Source organism: Boleophthalmus pectinirostris, unplaced genomic scaffold, assembly GCF_026225935.1.
Source record: "Boleophthalmus pectinirostris isolate CB_2022bp ecotype Guang Dong unplaced genomic scaffold, ASM2622593v1 HiC_scaffold_16, whole genome shotgun sequence".
Lineage (NCBI taxonomy): Eukaryota > Metazoa > Chordata > Actinopteri > Gobiiformes > Gobiidae > Boleophthalmus > Boleophthalmus pectinirostris.
The window spans coordinates 16,069,625-16,088,562 of record NW_026571095.1 but is presented as its reverse complement, the minus strand read 5'-3'; the positions used below and the strand labels follow the sequence as shown (position 1 = coordinate 16,088,562).

Genomic DNA, 18,938 nt, shown 5'->3' with positions numbered 1-18,938 from the left:
TTTATATCATTACATCATTTACCTTATTTCCCATATTACACAAAAACTGAGTCTTGTGAACTTTAAGTCATGTTACAATACTGTTATCTCATCAAAAACATACCTGGAGTTGTGTTTTGTTTCGTTCACACATGTTTGAGTAACCCTGCATTATTAGTCTGTCTGCATCTCCAAAGCTCAAAATGCTCTGTTCCACCTTGTAATATTATTAAGTTGAAAAATAAAAAGCTATTAGCCTCAATTGAAATAATTTACTCTACAATACTCTAGAATAATTATAAGTTGTTGCTTTTATTTTTAACATTTTTGTTTTAAGTTCTGTACAATGGAAACTGTCAACAGAAAGTCTCTAATATCATGTGCCGAAGTGTGAAGCAGTTTCAATGGGTGTAAAACAGTTGTAACTTCAAAGTTGAGCAATTCCAAGGCTGAAATTATCCAAATGATTCTAGTGAAGGTGTATGGACTTTAGAAACACAGTGGAGCACTCCTGTATCACTGCTTAATGACATCACTGGGTGGAGTCATGGAGTGTTTTCAGTTTGAGAGAAGAAGCCTAAATATACAGGGTTTTTGTATTAATCATGTATGAATGACACAAAACACTACTCCAGGTATGTTTGTGAGAACATTATAACATAAACAAAAAATAATGCAATATAGGCCCTTTAATGAGCAAAGTGGATCAAACATACCGTCAGGATAAGACACTGACCCATGGAGCCATATTCTTCAAACCATGCCACATGACATTTGGGCTGCATGGCAGGATGCGAGAGTCCAGCAGCAGTCATTAAAGTGTGGAAATTGAAAAGACAGCAGAGAGGGCCACGGGGTGAAGAGCACCGGGCTGGAGGCTTCTCTCAGACCTGTCTCTATGATTCTCACACATCACTCTTATTGTTTACAGACCCGATGTCTCCGGTCACTACGCACATCTGATCCCCAACTGCACCAGAAAGCATCATTACACAGAGTGTGTGAGTGGACAAGGACCACAGCCTGAGACACCAAGAACGAAGTCTTACATCAAAACAACCTCCAGTCACATGTACTCCAATGTAGTCTTGTCAGAAAATTACCCCCTAGATACTAAAACTACTAACAAAAGAAAATAGACATTTGATCAGGTATCATCAGAAAAAAATCTATTGATAGGACAAAGTACAAGACCATATTTACTACAATTAATCTGTGTTAAAAATTACAAATTGCCATTGAAGAATATAACAAAAGAAAAAATGTATTCTGTCAACTGGACAAATGTCAAAAAAGTCAAATGTTTCTCAGCTCATTCAAGTGGCTTCTTCAGTTCTGGTCAAATTGCTGGTGGGCATTGCCTTATATCTGCTGTCGACATCTAAGGTACTGAGGGATTACACAAGATTCAAGATACAGGGAGTATAAGTATAGTATAGTATAAGTATAAGCACTTTGATTGAACAGCACAAATCACATTCATTATATATGTGTTTTATTATCACGGTATTATCAAAATCAATATAGATTTTTTTTCTTTAGAATCAAAATGTGACATTTTTGAATTGCAACAATGCTACTTTAGTGGTACGTATACCCATTATATCTAATACCATCATATCTACCAATAATCTTGACACATTTTCCATTTTCTTTATGGGATGTTACAGTAAGTGTGCTGCCATGATCAAAGATGAATCCTTTGTTTGGCTGTCTACGGAAATTCATTTTAATCTTGGATACATCATTGTGTTTGTGGTGTCTTTTTAAATCAATACAATAGCCATTGTATTCTTGTGAAGACTACAAATTGACTGTAATTACATAGCAAAGTGGCACGCTGATATGGGGGGGAGCAATCTACACATAAAGCGTTGGCATTTGAATAGAAATGTGCGGGTTCGGTGCTGGGTTCATTGTGACACTTTGAACAAAGCCAGAGATTCTGTGCTCCTACCACCACCTACACCTGATTGTAGTCCTCCTTTCATGAAACAGTTCGCTTTTATCTTCTGAAATGACAATAACAATGAAGATCAATTATATTTTGCATACAAATAAAAATGAGAATTCATGTAGAGATCACCATTCTTAGCAGAAAGTATAATAGGTTCAAATTTATAGGCATAAAACACCTGTTAATATGATAATCCATATTGTACCAGTGAATTTCCACCTTGGTTTACTACTGATCTTCAAATTACATTGTCAAATAAATGTTTGTACATCTTGTGAATTCTGAAGACTGACAACAAGCAACTGAAGACTGCACTTTTTTTCAATTTTGAGAATATATATAACAAATCCACTATACATTCAACACCATCACTGGGTAAATGTAACATCAACTGTCAGTCAAGTTCAGTCCTGTCAAAATGTTCAACAAAGGTGCCCATGTCCATTCAAAGTCCAGTTGTTTCGAAGACTGCATTTTTTGTTAAATAAATAAGTACAGAGCTGTAGAGGAGTTTTACATCAAAATGAAACACAAATACTAGCAATTACCTGCACTGATGAAAAAATAAATTGCATTTCTGATGACAAATGTCGATTAACAATAATGCCTTTGAAAACCCTTTGTAAGCAGCATTATCAGACGCTAAAACAATGCTGAACCTGCAGAAAGATTAATGGCACTTCTTGCTGACAGGCAACAGAGATGTAATAGCAAAGGCGGTGGAGCGTGAGTAAAATAAACAGAAAATGTCATTAGATTTAAGTAAGTCAAAATTAAAGCTCATCTGCTGTGACAGGGCCCCGATGGAAAATGTTGCCACGCCGACAGAAATGGCTGGTGCTGCAAGCTGGCTCATTATGAAGCATGAACACAAAATACAGTATCGAAGGACAAAAGTTTACTGAGCTATAAGCCCTCCAGTCTGTGGCTAAAGGCATTAAGTGAATCAAAATGTGTTAGTTTTTCTTGGTAGAGTGAGTTGGACCAGTGACAGTCCTATTTTTGCCTATTCAACATTCATAGTGACATGTTGTGTTGGTTTTGACCATTGTAAGATAAGAATAGCTACACATGCAGAGCAGAAAAATGATGAGGCATAAATAGCGAGAGCTCACACACAGAGAAACAGGAAGACAACATCAAACACATGTAGCTAAAACAAGAAGCCTCCAGTCAAATGCAGAACATACTTTTAGGAAATTCAATCAGTGCTCTTATATTGAATCCAAAGTGTCTCAGAACCACAGCAGTTGCGCAGAGCTGGATACAGCATGTCAACAGACCTTTGGTGTATTTTTGTTGTCTATGGATTCCTGGGTTTGTCTGCCGCTCTCACCTTTTGTACTTTAGGACATGGTGTTGACAATGTGAAATAACTTTAAAGCCTTTTTCTTTGGTATATCTTACACCTGAGCTCTATGAGTTTCACTTTGTTTCTATAAAACTGGAGTTGTCAAACATCAGCAGACTTATATCTTGCACACAAATCACATGACACTTTCATGGCTTCTCTGGGCGAGAATCCTCAGCAAAGAAATCAAGTACAAAGCCATTTGAAGCCGGCAGCAGCCCTGGACTGAAAATACAACAGCCCCACACAGGAGCGCTTGAAACGCAGATCAAGGAGATGACTCAATTGAGTTGTGTGCAAGATGAAAAGAGCCGTGCACATCTGTGGCCGTGCACGTCAGTGTCTTTATGTCCAAATGGGTTTGAAGCACCAAGCACACACTGACATGGGCTGCACAAACACATATTAAGTTGTGGTGAGTTATAATTAAAACTGTGTGCACCAGAGCATGTCTTCATAACTTCAGCTTTATCGTTGAGTCTCCACAGGCCACACTATATTCTTTAATAAAAGACTATGGGGCCAGTGTACACAATAGACTACACTTCAAAGGCTGAGCTCAGAGGGCACTTCAGTGTTTAGTTCAGCCTAGAACAGTCTATTGAGAAAATACAACTTTGTGAGTAAACTTCAATTACTACTGCCCAAGAGGACTGTACAATTTAGGAAAATAAGTTGCAAAGCTTCCCTTGAAAAGTTGTTCTTTCTACGGTAAAATTTAAAGTTTCACTCAGATGCTCAGACCTCTAAACGCTGCATGTGGCAATGTGCGTTTGGTTTATCTGTTCTAACTCCTACAAGAAGTAAACCCACACACATCTAAAGCAAGCACTCAAATGCATTTGACTCACTGTGCAAATGAAGAATGTGTTTAGCATATTGCTTTCAGATCTCTAATGAGAACATTGGTGTACTGTAATAATAACAAAACCATGGACAAAGAATGCATTCATTTTCTATATTTTATTCATAATTAACTGAATTTGCCGACCATTCAGACTGATTGTGCAGAGGATTTACAGTCTGACCACCACCCCTTCTTCCGTGGTCTTCAGGTCACAACTCTAACATAGTTATAGAAAGACCAATACAATATCTGCACTTTTTGAAGTATTAGCCAATATTGTGTGTTGGTCAACTCGCTATCTCAGAATACAAATAATGGTTTATTTCAACACACTAATGTGAAGAGGACTCTGCACAAAGCGTGACTACACAGCTCTCTTACAGGCTTGTTGTACAAAAAAAAAAAAAAAAGGCTGTGGGTGAGCTTGTAGCAAAATTGAAATTACATCATTTAGGAAAAAAAAATCCAAATCGGCCTTACATATTGGCCCAAAAATATCGGCAGAGCTTATCAGCCATTGGTTTATTCGCGCTTACATCACCCAATGACGTCACACGCTTACGTCACACGCTTGTGTCACAAAACCGGCAGACATTTAGAAACATGCAGATGATGCCTTCCTTTGAGCTCTGTTGAGGCCCCTTCATCTAGATGTCATTGTTTTCTTTCTTTTTTCCTTTTATAAATTGTCTATTAATTAGTGAATTGTAATTTGTGTAATTGAATAATAATAATAATAATAATAATAATAATGGTTTTATTAGCATGCCCAATGTCAGACACCGGAAGTTGTCATCTGGTAAGCATGAATAGAGCCTACTGTCGGCAATGGCACGAAAAAAAAACATATCAATCAATCTCTAAATAGAGCCACATAATTACTTTAATTATTTTATTTATTTATTAATTATTTATTCTTGTGACAAATGGGAAACAAACTAGCTCAGTCGTTATTTATCATTTAGGACGAACTCAAACTATGTAGTCTTGGCTGAGCAGGCAACACAGAATAGCACCTGAACTACTTAACAACAGGGACTTTAGCCGCTCCCCTGTGCTTCTTCTGTTTTAGTTTGGTTAAATCACCCAATTGTTTTCACACAGTACATGTTGACATCAGGTCAGGAGGAGCATTAGCCAGTGTGCTGCAGTGGGGCCCAGAGCAGCTGTTGGGCCTATACCCACAGCACACACAAACATAACAGCACATACATCATCAATAGCACGCCTCCATTTCTTGCACTCTACCTTATGCCTCATCAGACGTATTATAATTAGCCCAGATAAGTAATTAACATCCAAATTAGGCCTTAGTTTGCATATCTACCTTCATTAGCATAGGCAAGTCCCAAAAGCTCACTGCTAAATGTCAAAACAAACAAACCACACTTGTGTACCAAACTTCATTCTATGGGGACTTTCAGATTGCACCGCTGGTCTTTGTAAAATGTGGTAGGGGTTAGCGAACCAATAGCCAGAGACAAGATGAATGCAAACTAGTAATAAACTAGAGCACTAAGAGAACGAAGACTTCCACTAAAGCCCTACCTCACGATGAAGAGATAACACCACGAAAGCCGTGCAAAGCCCTTATACTGCATGGTTTGTGATTTTAGTAACCCTTTACTGCTGATGCAACATATGAAATCACTTTAGCTTTCATATCTCAATAATTAAGAGCACAGTGATCTGCCTAGTTTTATGCCAGGTGCCCTTCCTGTCATAAACAAACCTGACTGATTTGAACTTCAGTCCACATAAAAGAAGTGTTATTTTGCAGTAAATGGAAAATGTGTCTTTTTCTACATCTCACTTGAGCTCTAAAGTCTGGGTAGAGAGGTGTGGAAAGCCAAACAGCGCTGGAATAAAGACAGTGAAGTGGATGACGAAACATGGTCTGCCTGTGTGACATTTGCCCTCTGAATAACATCGGCTCAGTGGAGCAGAGCACACAGGAGGAACCAGGGAGAAACACAGAAAATAGAAAGGCCACGATAGACAGTAAAGAGGGAAAGATGGACAGGGCCAGTCTCTGCAGCAGAGAGCAGAGCCTGAGTTACGCCTCTGCCGGCTCCATGGCTTCCACAATTTATGTTGCAGTGTGGATAATGCAGCTCGATGGCTCTGTTGAAAAGACTACCATAAATCTGATCTGATTTTCCATTCCCACTTTTGGTGCGTTCACTCGCTCTCTGTTTGCCGGCATTCATGGGCTGGGCTTTATTTCCTGTCTTCTTCTGTAAAGCCTGGGGTATTCACCACATTCTGCTGATGTGGTGGAGCTTGTAAATACAAAATGACAAGCACACACATCCGGCCAAGAAAGACCTTGATCTATTTTTTCTACCAACACTGAAAATGTTTTCCCTCCTAAAGCAGCATAACAGAAATAAGTCCATACAGCGCAAATCATTTCTAGATCCTCATTAGTGTGTGGCCAGCCACTCACCTGCACATGCACTGTATATGCCCTATGCAAATGGCACCACAAACGACTCTCACCTTAATCTGAAGCTAGTTAGCCTTTCAGGCTGGCCCTGAGCCATATGGAGGTCCTTCATAAACAGGGAAAATAATGATAATGTTTGGTGGAGTGCAGACAGACAGTCAGCTCCGCACTCTCACTCCAGAGACCCAATTAATACCAGTGTAAACCGCAGCTGCACTTCAGAGGCTCCACCAGTCGACACGCTAGCTCTGTGCATGTCTAAATGAGGGAGAAATATGGAAGTACATGGTGATTGAAAACAACAAGCCAGACCACTACCTGCCCACCACTAAGCACTAATCAATAAGAATGGTCAGAAATCATCTTCTGATTAGGGGCCAACAAGCTAATGGGCACCAGCAAGCAAACGGCTGACTCTCTCTCTCATTCACATGTGAGCATATCAAAGGTACTGGACGCTTATTCTGTTGAAAATGTATTATTTTAAATATTTTTTTTAACAAATACACAAATCCTTAAAACAATGTAACTTTGTAAGTTTGAGGGATCATGTTGCATAATGCTTCAAACATTTTACCTAGTGTTCAGCCTCTAAAAATGTGAGAAAGAACCCAATACGGTTTATTGAAAAAGAGGAAGATATGTGTGTATTATATTTTGTAACCTGTGCTTTGAGAAGTTCATACAAGACAGTTAATAACTAGTTTCATTATTTGCTATCAGAGACGTATCTATCTGGTCAATGCAAACATAAGTCCATCCATGAATGTTTTGGCAACACCGATTCATTTATGGGGAAAAATAATGAATGTCACGTGATGCCTGTACGCCTAGAGAAATGCCTCAGAGAAATAAAATAATACAGTTGTATTAGAAGACGTATAGTAAAGACTACAATATTTGTAGCTAACTTGGCGTCTAACTTTTTGTCAGATGACACGTGTCCCACCCGTTAATTGCAGTGGTTTTTAAAACAAGAACAGATCTGATGCATAAGTTTGGGTGCATGAACATAACGGTGACGCTACGGCGCGTAGTAAAAAGAATGCGAGAAACAGCTGCAAAGTTGAGCACTGTTTCCCTCTGGATCAAACAACCCACATGCGATAAACCGAGGCGCACTTTAATCGCATTTCCTCTTACCTTTTCCCGCGGACGCACACGAGTGGCCCCACACGAGCCAAAAAAGAAGGAGCGATGTCCCGCGGTGCTGCATGTTTGTTTTCAGGGCGGAGTGGGTGAAGATGTCTCCCCGTCCTCTCCTCTTCTCAAATCCCGGTCCCCTGTACAGTGGCTGCCTGCGCTCCACCGCTCCGCTCTGACGACGAGAGAGAGAGAGAGAGAGAGAGAGAGAGAGAGAGAGAGAGAGAGAGAGAGAGAGAGAGAGAGAGAGAGAGAGAGAGAGAGAGAGAGAGAGAGAGAGAGAGAGAGAGAGAGAGAGAGAGAGAGAGAGAGAGAGAGAGAGAGAGAGAGAGAGAGAGAGAGAGAGAGGAGAGAGAGATGAGAGAGAGAGAGAGAGAGAGAGAGAGAGAGAGAGAGAGAGAGAGAGAGAGAGAGAGAGAGAGAGAGAGAGAGAGAGAGAGAGAGAGAGAGAGAGAGAGAGAGAGAGAGAGAGAGAGAGAGAGAGAGAGAGAGAGAGAGAGAGAGAGAGGAGAGAGAGAGAGAGAGAGAGAGAGAGAGAGAGAGAGAGAGAGAGAGAGAGAGAGAGAGAGAGAGAGAGAGAGAGAGAGAGAGAGCGTGCACTTACTACAGTGGAGAGAGTAGCGTCAATAACAACGCTTTTCCTTTCCTGTTTCAAATCAAGATAAACATTACTCTACGATGAATCATTTAAACGTGATGACGCGCACTCATAGTAAGTTATGTAAGTAAGTGCCAAGAATAGGTTGTATAAAAAGTATAGCGTTATACATTTGTAAGTAAATACACAAATACATCAATAAATTCATACTTACATAAACACAATTTCTTTCTATTAATAAACAGCGTAGTACATTATTTAAAGCTTACTAATAATTTAGTAGCATATATATATATATATATATATATATATATATATATATATATATATATATATATATATATATATATATATATATATATATATATATATATATATATATATATATATATATATATATATATATGTATGTATGTACGTATGTATGTATGTATGTATGTATATACCAACTAGCCTATCCGAAAAGTCATGGGCTAATTGGGCCACAATTAAGACACTGCAAATTATCTCCTTGAAGATCTTACTGCTCCAGTATATTCCAATATACAGTATATCTTACTGCTCCAACACTGAATGTATTTATCTCTATACATGGGGACAAGCAGGTGACATAACCTGGCCAGGTTACAGGTCAGATCTGAGGAGAGCTCAAGAATGGTTTGTATTTTGCAATAAAAATATCTGTAATTGAAAATATTCAAGTTAAGTTTAATGCCATACTGTGAAATATTCCAGGCAATGGAATAACATCTTCATGGAGACAAGCTTCGGTGGAACCCATCACAAAATGTTACATAGTGCACCTTTAAACACCAAATTCAACATACTATATCTTTAAGACAACATAAGACTACTGTTGTCTAAATTTGCCCATGCTATGACTAACACTTCTTCATTGAACCTGCTCCAAAAATACTGAAGAAAGTTACATAATCCATTGACAGATTTCCTCATTGCATTGCACTAAATTTTGCTTTCTTGCTTCAGTCAGAGCTGTTTTGTTTGGGGTTTTTTTTAGAGTGTCGTGGCAACCGTTGCAAGCACATTTCTTTCATGCACATCTGCCATAGCGTGCTGTTTTTGCCGCTTTTTCTTAACGAGAGCCCAAAAGGCAGAGCTGTACTACTCCCCCTCACAGATTTCACTGGTTCAGTTTTCACCCTGTGGCAGAATCACTGGTTGTCTCCAGCAGCAGTGTGTTCTTCACTTATTCCCTGTGCTCTCATTGTGTGGGTGTGGAAGTGCGTTCTGGGATTATAGAGACGGGCAGACCTCAAGTGAGTTAAGAGGATAACAAAGACAGAGCCAGCATCCAGAGACAAAACACATGCAAGGCAACATTTACATGCACACAAATCACAGGCACACAACCACACACTGTCCCAAGGCAGTTCCACGGAGAGTGGCAATGAAGTTACAGCAGCTGCAGCAGCAAAAAAATCTAATGAGCACAATGTCCTCAGTATGTCCACTTCAACTTCAGCCATTCAGTGCATTGTTATTATGTTTTAGGCTGATCATTATCAATCACATACTTTGTTTTCCTCGTGGTTTCCATCAAATGTACACATTTTGAAGTAAAATAGGTTCAGTTAATACTTAAGGGCTTTATACTTAAACTGCTAGAACATATAATTGGACTTGAGCCTTATGATTGTTGTGAGAAGTTTAAAAACAGCATTATTTTTATATTATTTTTCAACCATAATATAAGCATTATTATTGTATAGTATTGCTATTAGTATAGTATTATTATATTATTTCAAATAATGTTATTTTAAATAATAATGTTAATAATAAGACTTGGCTGTGAATCTGTGCCATCTGCCTGTTTAACTACCATACTCCAACCATGTTTTTTTTGGGCAAAGGGAAGGGTCTTGCCTAATGACACAACAACAGTTGACTGGTAATCAGTCCTCTGACCTTTGGGTGCTCTAACCACTGAGCCACTGCCTCCTTTATGTGAAATTACATGTACTTCATAGTGCCACAATAGTTTTGTGGCCTTTAAAAGGTCAGCACCACAATGCTGAAAGTCGAGAAAGATAAGCCAATAGTTTTAATAATAGATGGTTATTGGGGAGTTTGTACCAGACCCATTTAATAATCACCTGTTACGTGTGCTCGCCTGCTGCCAGTAAGAGTTTAGAAAAGCTTTTCTTTTCTACTATTGACAACAAGGGCACACAGGGCTCTGGGCATAGTGGTGCCTTGGCTCTAAAGGTCATGTAATGACATACTTCTCTACTGGAGCTACGATTTCATTGCCTTTTTCGATCTAAAGATTAAGCCATGACCTCTTCCCGGGACTGACTAAATTATACCCTGTGAAAAACACGCCCCGTAATTACAGTGCAAGAGCAGAGGAGGTTCAGAACCACGGACAGCTCCGCCAGTGTCCAATAATATTATTCACCGACCACCACAAGAGGGAGCCCCACAGTTTTCGGTACTAGGAACCAAATACTTGAAGCTTTGTGTTCAGGGGGAATTAGAAAGATGGAGCACTCGTCTCATGCAACAATAACAATGCTATAAAGGTAACGTTAGAGATGTTTTATGGCAGTATCTTATTGTATGTATTATTACACAGTCACCTAAAGCGACGCATTTTTACATGTAAAAGAAACTGATGCTGTGTTTGCGTTTTTCTGCGTGGTTTGATTAAAGCTCGTTCAATGTCAGACAGGTTATGAGGTGATAATATTATATTTTTTTGGTTTGTCTTTTGTTTTTCATTCTGTCATAATTAGATTCACGCACTGCAGCCTTCATTCTTTCAATTGTATATAGTGCACTGACAAAGTACGTGTTTATTGCTTTCTTGTCACATTTCTTCTTTGTAATACTAAGTAAATTGAGTAAGTAAATAGTAAGCCATGCTTTTATGCATGTATTGTGGTAGTTATTTATTTATTTATTTATGGTTTTTTAATTAATAATAATGAATAATATCAATTTTATGCTCTACGGATAGGCAAATTTGTATCAGTATATTAAAATGTACAATTAAAATCAGACACACACAATTATCATTCTCTTGTTTTCTTGTCTTCTTTGTTCAGAGTGAGTGAAAAGATGGCAAGGTGCCGGATCCCTCTTGTACTGCTGGCCTGTGGCTCCTTTAATCCAATCACAAACCAGCACATGAGACTGTTTGAGCTGGCCCGAGACCACATGCACAGCACAGGTTCGAGCTAAGTAAACATAAACGATACATTTACCTGCCCATTATTATTTATTGATATCTTAGATATTTTAGTCTAAGGAATGTCTTAAATATAGTTTAGAATACATGCAGTCAACCAAAAAAATCAATTTCTTCCAATATATTTATTACCATGCATTGTTATGTCACAAGTCACAAGACAAATAATATTATATGAACACTGTTTTATACATTGTATGTACAGTACATGTTTTATACATACATGTAATAAAGGTGTACTGCAAAAAAAATTCTAGTGGAGGGTTTTCCACCTGCTTATCTCCATGAAAATGCTATTGCAGTATAAAACAATCTACTGTGAGGGAGACAAGCAGGTCACAGCACTATGCTACATTACAATTCAGATCTGTGAAGAGTTGCCCCTATTCACAGGAGGAACTATGGTATTTTTGAGCAACAGAAAAACCTGTATATGAATAAATGCTTGATGGATATGTTTAATGGAAGATTCCAGTAACATCTCCAATGGAAACAAGTAGGAAGTGGACCCTCCACCAGAAAAGTTGCACAGTGCACATTTACTGTTTTAAAAAAGTGTTTTCTTACAATATTAGGGCAGTACAAGGTACTAGAAGGCATTGTGTCTCCGGTGAGTGATGCCTATGGAAAGCAAGGTTTGGTCCCGGCTAAACACAGAATCGCCATGGCGAAGCTAGCCCTACAGACCTCCGACTGGATCAGGGTAGATGAATGGGAGAGCCAGCAGCCAGACTGGACAGAGACTGTGGTCACCATGAGGTTAATAACGTAATCTATTTTTGCAGAAATCCTTTAAAGGAAGAGACTTTGTTAGCTGTGATAATGTGTCTTGTAACATGATAAAAAAAATATATATTATAATGTTAAATGATATTGTTTTATATGTGAAGTTACATAGATATTTTATATGTCAATAGTTCTGTCTACCTGGTTTACAGAGGTGATGCACAGTAGTATGTAGACAAAGATCTATCTCTGTTATTTCTCCCATTTCCTGCTTTAAAAAGACCATAACATTCCAAAAACAAAGTGTGTATTGTATCTCAAGTACTCAAGTTTCCTCAGCTTTTGTTAATGTGGGTTTTGTACTTTCAAAAAATATAATTTTCTTCTGTCATCACTTATGTAGCAAGACCTTTTGTAACATATCTGAATGTGGAGACAATGAGAGGAGTAGGTCTTTATGTGGTGACATCAGAATCACCAATTATAAACTTTATCTGTCCGTGGGGAATAATTGGATCTAAAAGGTTGTCTGGGTCAGAATCTATTAAAGGGAAACATTTAGTGTAGAGTGTTTGATTAGAGGGCCTTCCGACTTTAAAGAAGAAAACTGAAGTCAACTAAACTCTACAAATAGTACAGTACAGTATATGGTTTATGTTCACAATTAGACTAATTAATGAATATGTTGATTAGAAGTTAGAAGTGTTTTTTTTTTTCTGTTTACTATTTATATTGATTTTGGGAGACAGTATTTCTTAATTTATAATCACCATATGGCATAATTTTGAGTATCCCTCCCATTATACCCAATGTGCCTCCTCTGCACAATCTTAAATCTCCTTCTTAGTGACCTCTAGATTGAACTGCCCTAAGCTGTATTTGCGCAACCACAGGGCTGATCCACACATGAAATGGCCCGTTGTCCTCAGCTCGGGTGAGGTTGGATCACGTCACTATGGCTCTCCCCATTCATTGACATGCAAAGCTCCTCATGTGTAAGAGGCTTTGCTGTAAATTATTGATGTTGCTTATATATATATTATACTATTTTATGATAAGATTATTATTATAAACATGTGCTAATTAAAGTAAGGCATTTAGCATGTTAAAAGTTTGGTTCAGTTGTTAATGTTGTTGTATTTGCTGTGTCTGATTGTATAGGTATCATTACAATCGTATTCTTCAGGAGTACCAGAAAAGCACAACAATGCACAAGTTCTCAGATGATAAAAACCCCACTGTCACCTCAAGTAAGAATCTCTTTGCATCTTGCTATTGTCATCCTGTGCAGAGGTAGTTTGGTAGTTGAAAAATCACAGAGTTGAAATTGTAGAAGTACTCTCTGGAGTAAAAATGGTAGTATTGGGATTGAGCAGCTGAACACCAGGAGAAAAACCTCATTTATCCTCTACTATGCTGCACTTTTTTTCAATGTGATGATGACATTGTATGTTGCATTTTCATATCAGTCAAAAATCTACACTAAATATTTAACATTTAAATCTTTTTCCCTCTTTGTCCCTATAGATCCATCTATCCAGCTGAAGCTTCTTTGTGGGGCAGATTTTCTCGATAGTTTTAGAACCCCAGGGCTGTGGTTGGATGAGCACATTGAAGAAGTGTCTGGTCATTACGGCCTTGTCTGTGTGAGCCGAGGAGGACTGCACTCTGAAAGAACAGTGCACGAATCTGACATTTTGTCACGTCATAGACATAATATATTTCTAGTAACAGAGTGGGTTAGGAACGAGTCCAGCGCCACAGAGGTCCGGCGGGCTTTGAGACGCAATGCTAGTGTGAAATACCTCATCCCTGACTCTGTTCTACAATATATTCACCAGCACAACCTCTACACACAGGACAGCGAGAAGAGGAACCAGGGCACACTGCTGAGGCCTCTCACCAAACAGGCCACAAATCCAGTGAGCAGCTTGGATGACTGAGCAGTGAGGGACAGAACACGGGAGAGCTTCAAGCATCAGTGCCTCTCCTCAGGGACAGCATCTATTTATTTCCACTGGACTGCACCGAGGAAAAGGTTTGCACAAGCTCAAATGTAATGTAATGTGTTTTGTCAGGCAACACCTGCTTTCAGCCATAAGTCAGTCACACTGTTTGCTGTCAGCCAGACAGCAGTATAGTTTCTGTTCCCAAGTACTGTTTTATGAGTTATATAGAATTAAACAAAAGAATAGCTATTTGTGCCAAACTGCTGTCACAATGGGAATCTATTTTTGGGGGTGAGTTTGTGGTTGAGGGGTGCAGATTTGTGAATAAAACTTATAACAAGTGCCATCTAACTTTAATTTTTTGAGATGTACTATCTCATTTTTGAGGGGATTCAAAACACTTAACATAAGTAACACAATATACAATATGATGTACCAAAAAAATTATACAGTTGTACAACAGTAATATCAAATATTAGTGTTTTTTATTCTAGTAGTTGTTGTGAATGTTGATTCAGAAACCACCTTTTAATTCTTGCATTTTAATAGCTGCAATTGGCTTTGATATGAAATACAGATTTTTTTTTTGTAATAGTATTATAATTTTATGTATTAATAATAGGGATGGCTTACACTTCCATTACACTTAAGATGAACAAGCCTCTTACTACAGTATATTCATTATTCATAAACTTGGTGGAGGTGGGCTACAATTGAACACAGCTGCCCTGGAATAGATGGCCTGAAGGGAGGCTACCAATCTGACCATCATTCACTCACACAGCACATTCATACTTGTGGCGAAGTGGGCGAAGTGTCTTTCTCAAGGACATAACAACAGCATGGACTTTGATCTGAGTTGGGTTGAACCCATGACTTTTGGGCTTGTGGGTGAACACTTTAACCGCTGAGCCTATGCCGTTCCAGTGGAGTAAAAGTCCCTTCATTTTTCTTTTCCCTTTTGCCTAGCAGCCTCCTAGCTATTCACTCTCCATCTATTCAGTTTACTCTTATCATTCTGTGTTTGTGCTAGCCTCACTTGTTTTCTCTCAAGGATTAGTTGCCCAGCTACAGTAGCTGTTTTCTCACTCAGTTCACTGGCTCTGAGCTCCACTGTGTGTCCACTAATGTGTGTGTTCACTCAGCTCTACACAAAAGGAATATTATCAAATTAATCAAGTTGTGGGAAAGAAGATTTGATAGGTCTGAGAGGTTTATTTTAGCAAGGCCACATTTAAAATAGGTTATTCAACTTTCGTTTTACCCCTCTTAAGGAGTAGGTGGACTTTTCTTGATGTATTTCTTTTTGTCTTACAAGCTCGTGAACATGTAAAACATAAACAGAAAGCCGTAACCCACTTATTATCACCCATTCTGGGGCAAATCGGGATTCCCACAAATACAAAAAATTGCCCTAAAATTATATTCTAAAATCAATTCCAATTGGACTTTTTTTCCTTTTTACCTAATTCGCCCCTAAATCAAATTTTAGGGATATATGCTTGATCTTGGACATGTCCAACAAATAACTCATCTGCTGTCTATCAAACTATCCATTCAGACACCAGCTACATCTATCCTTATATTTAGATTTATTTTTTGACTTTGACTTTTGACTATTTTTTGACATTATGACTTAGACTTACACAGACTTTATTGATCCACAAGAGAAATATTTGGACACAGAAGCTCACATATTAGTATATATGATAATAACAAAGAGGTGCTATTTCAAACAGATATCAAGATTTCACATGGTCTACTCTATTCACTGAAATGATAAACCATAAATTAAAAAGAAATGGAAGGCTGGATGGGAACTAAAGCAATCTAAAATCTAAAGTGAGAGACAGCTCTAAGGCAATTGTGATTCTGTTAGATTGCAGTATGAATATTAGGAGCAGTAGTCAGATATGTTCAGAATCATTTCTATTCATACAGGCTCATTCCTGGTTATGCATTCAGGAAACATCTTCCAAAGCCACTTTAACAACAAAGCCTCAACAAGTACAAATCTGTCACACGTGGAATTCCATATGTTATTCCAGCAACAAAGGAGCCACATTCAAACTAATCCCTTTGAGGCAGGATAAGCTCTGTGCATGCTCTACTCTGTGTTCTACACTATACTCCCTATTTAGGACACGTGTCTCTAAACATATTATATGCATAAAGATTGTATTGGTTATGTGGACTTTTTGGTGGGAGGAGAGTAGGAGGTGCAAGTGTCACTTTCAATACAACAAATGAGCCAGTGTTGATAATCGGATTAGAGAGAGTGGGATTCAAATTGGGATTTTTGACAGCGGGCCATGCACTCCAGCGCCAGCCACCCCCGGTCTCCTTGTTCCGTAGAAGTAACATTAGAAAACCTGCCAAAATGCCTGTTGATCTGAATGGATACTGGAAAATGGTCTCCAATGACAACTTTGAGGAGTATATGAAGGCACTTGGTAAGTGCAAAAGATAAACTGTAATATCTTCAAAACTACTCACAACCTTTTACTGCTTCATATTATTTAATGTAATCACATATTTGATTGAAAATTGGTTTAATAAATAGTTTTCCTCCACAGGACTGTTGCATGTTTAATAAACAATTTTTCATTTATCTTACTGCTTCCACTTGCAGATGTGAACGTTGCCATCAGAAAAATTGCCACTCTACTGAAACCGGACAAGGAAATCACCCATGACGGAGACCACATAACGATCAAAACCCTTAGCACTTTTAAGAACTACAACATGGACTTCTATGTGGGCAAGGAGTTTGAGGAGGACTTGTCTGGCGTGGATGACAGGAAGTGTATGGTAAGTGAGATCATGAATTTTAATCTAAGACATTTAATTACCAACACACATTCAAATCTGCAGTCTTTATGGCAAATAGGCATTGAGCTATGATATCATGGTATTGTATATAGATATATGTAACATAAACTTAAAAATATGGACAATATGTCTCATTTAATGACAGCTCAATTCTTTGCTTGTAGTTTCATACAAAGTTCCTGTACATTTATCAGAAAAGTATATTCAGTGAGAAGCAGTTCTTTGGCACAGGCTGCTATGATGCCTTGTCTGATACTTTTTAATCTAGATTATAGAAAGGCTAACCTTGCTAATGCCAGACTGATCTATAGCACTCTGAATGGAGCAAGAAATCATCTTGCTGGCCAGGTTATAGAAAGGCAGTAAAAAATACAAAAAGATCCACACCCAAAGCCACTTAAATAACTGAATTTATATTCTTTAAAATTTTTGTGAACTTTTGCCAATGATATGTTTATATAAAGTGTATTATGTATTATCTGTACTCTTAGACCACAATCACGTGGGAAGGAGATAAGTTGGTATGTGTTCAGAAGGGGGAGATTGAAGGCAGAGGCTGGACCCACTGGGTGCAAGGAGATGAACTTCACCTGGTAAGAAAACATCCCTCCCTGACGTGAATATTAATACATTCCATTTGGACACTTAAAGTGCCTCTCAGCGCTCAGTGTGATGTGAATATATTTTGCAGGACTTTGCTGGGTGCATAAGGTTACCTACATTGTAAAAAAAGAAAAAAAAAAACTTTTGAATAACAAAAGACTACAATTTAATTAATCCCCAGGCATTGCCATAATAGTTAAATGTGACACAGTGTTGGCAGCTGAAAATGTAACTTCTAGTGTCATGTTCTTATCACTGCTTGGCAAACCTAATTTATGTAACAATGATTTCACTAACCTTTTCTTTTAAATAGGGAGAATGGCTAATGAAAACATTTGCATCTGAATAGTCTAAGTCTAATACATTTTACAACACCATTTTCAGCACCACAGACGTTTACTCTTCACAGTGTCACCAAGGGAGGGAAAATTAAGTGATTCCAGCAGTCGTAGTCAGAAAACCATGAAATTATTTATTACCAGAAAGTCAGAGGGCATCATTTGATTGAAGATGAGCAGTGACCTCTAGTGGCAGAAATCCACTAATTACATTCAAGAATTTCCACAATGTTCCAATCTCAGACATTTTCGTGCTATCTCTGCCTAACTTTTATTCACTTATAATCGTCCTAATAACTAATATGTAAAAAATATTATATATGTTTGCAGGAACTGAGAGCTGCAGGTGCTGTTTGCAAGCAAGTTTTCAAGAAGACCTAGGGCAGCCTTTATGAACTTCTTTGAGGACACATTCCACTGCTCGCCTTCTGTTTTGTCCATTTAAATGCCTGTTGCTGCCTGGCAACAGATGCACTTTGATAATCCCATATACATTTATACCCAGATATACCCAATTTTATTTCATTTTCAAGGTGGAATCTGCACTGATTTTGGTCTACAAGTGTTTTAAGCTTGCTGTTGTGTGCAATAGTAGTGATAAATTATAAGAATTGCATTGAAATTGTCTGCATGAAAATACTATATGTGTAAATATGTTGTATGCCCAATTCCATGTGAATTGTGTCATTAAGTAATAATAAATAAAGCAAAACTGAAACCATTTTTATCTGTGTATTTCAGTGCAGATGTAGAATGTAGTATCTTCTCAGTGACTTTCCTCCTTCCTTCTTGTGCATTCACTCTAAGCCACTATCTGTCCTGTATCTACCTGCAGGCACTGTTTACTTATGCCTCTCCAAGGGATTTGGTATTGATCCTCCCTGCTTTAGCTGCTTCAGAAATGATTCTCTCTCATGTAAGGCCCCAATGAGAATTTGAAGCCCAAGTTAATGTT

At 38.2% G+C, this 18,938-nt stretch overlaps 3 protein-coding genes across 5 annotated transcripts in view; 2 read left to right on the top strand and 1 right to left on the bottom strand.

The window, feature by feature from the left end:
- The window catches only part of clstn2a (calsyntenin 2a), a 142,652-nt gene extending 134,853 nt beyond the window's left edge, over window positions 1–7,799 (bottom strand). The window contains exon 1 of the mRNA XM_020939389.2: window positions 7,727–7,799. Within this exon, the coding sequence (XP_020795048.1) occupies window positions 7,727–7,799 (73 nt within the window). The remainder of the gene's footprint in view (window positions 1–7,726) is intronic.
- A 2,994-nt stretch (window positions 7,800–10,793) lies between these two features.
- nmnat3 (nicotinamide nucleotide adenylyltransferase 3) lies at window positions 10,794–16,969 on the top strand. 3 transcript variants are annotated; one of them, XM_020939440.2, is made up of 6 exons: window positions 10,794–10,867; window positions 11,393–11,517; window positions 12,111–12,294; window positions 13,423–13,511; window positions 13,789–14,299; window positions 16,517–16,630. In XM_020939440.2, exons 2-5 carry the CDS (start codon window positions 11,406–11,408, stop codon window positions 14,202–14,204), a joined length of 801 nt encoding a protein of 266 aa, XP_020795099.1. In that variant the 5' UTR covers window positions 10,794–10,867; window positions 11,393–11,405; the 3' UTR covers window positions 14,205–14,299; window positions 16,517–16,630. The 3 variants fall into 3 exon arrangements, with proteins under 3 accessions (XP_020795099.1, XP_055007702.1, XP_055007701.1); XM_055151727.1 differs by lacking the exons at window positions 10,794–10,867; window positions 16,517–16,630 and adding exons at window positions 10,875–11,024; window positions 16,843–16,969; XM_055151726.1 differs by lacking the exon at window positions 10,794–10,867 and adding an exon at window positions 10,875–11,024.
- On the top strand, window positions 16,529–18,705 carry LOC110173445 (retinol-binding protein 1-like). Its single transcript, XM_020939441.2, has 4 exons — window positions 16,529–16,663; window positions 16,843–17,021; window positions 17,534–17,635; window positions 18,314–18,705. The coding sequence occupies exons 1-4, from the start codon at window positions 16,591–16,593 to the stop codon at window positions 18,362–18,364; spliced, it is 405 nt and encodes a 134-aa protein (XP_020795100.1). The 5' UTR covers window positions 16,529–16,590; the 3' UTR covers window positions 18,365–18,705.
- Window positions 18,706–18,938: the final 233 nt, after the last annotated feature.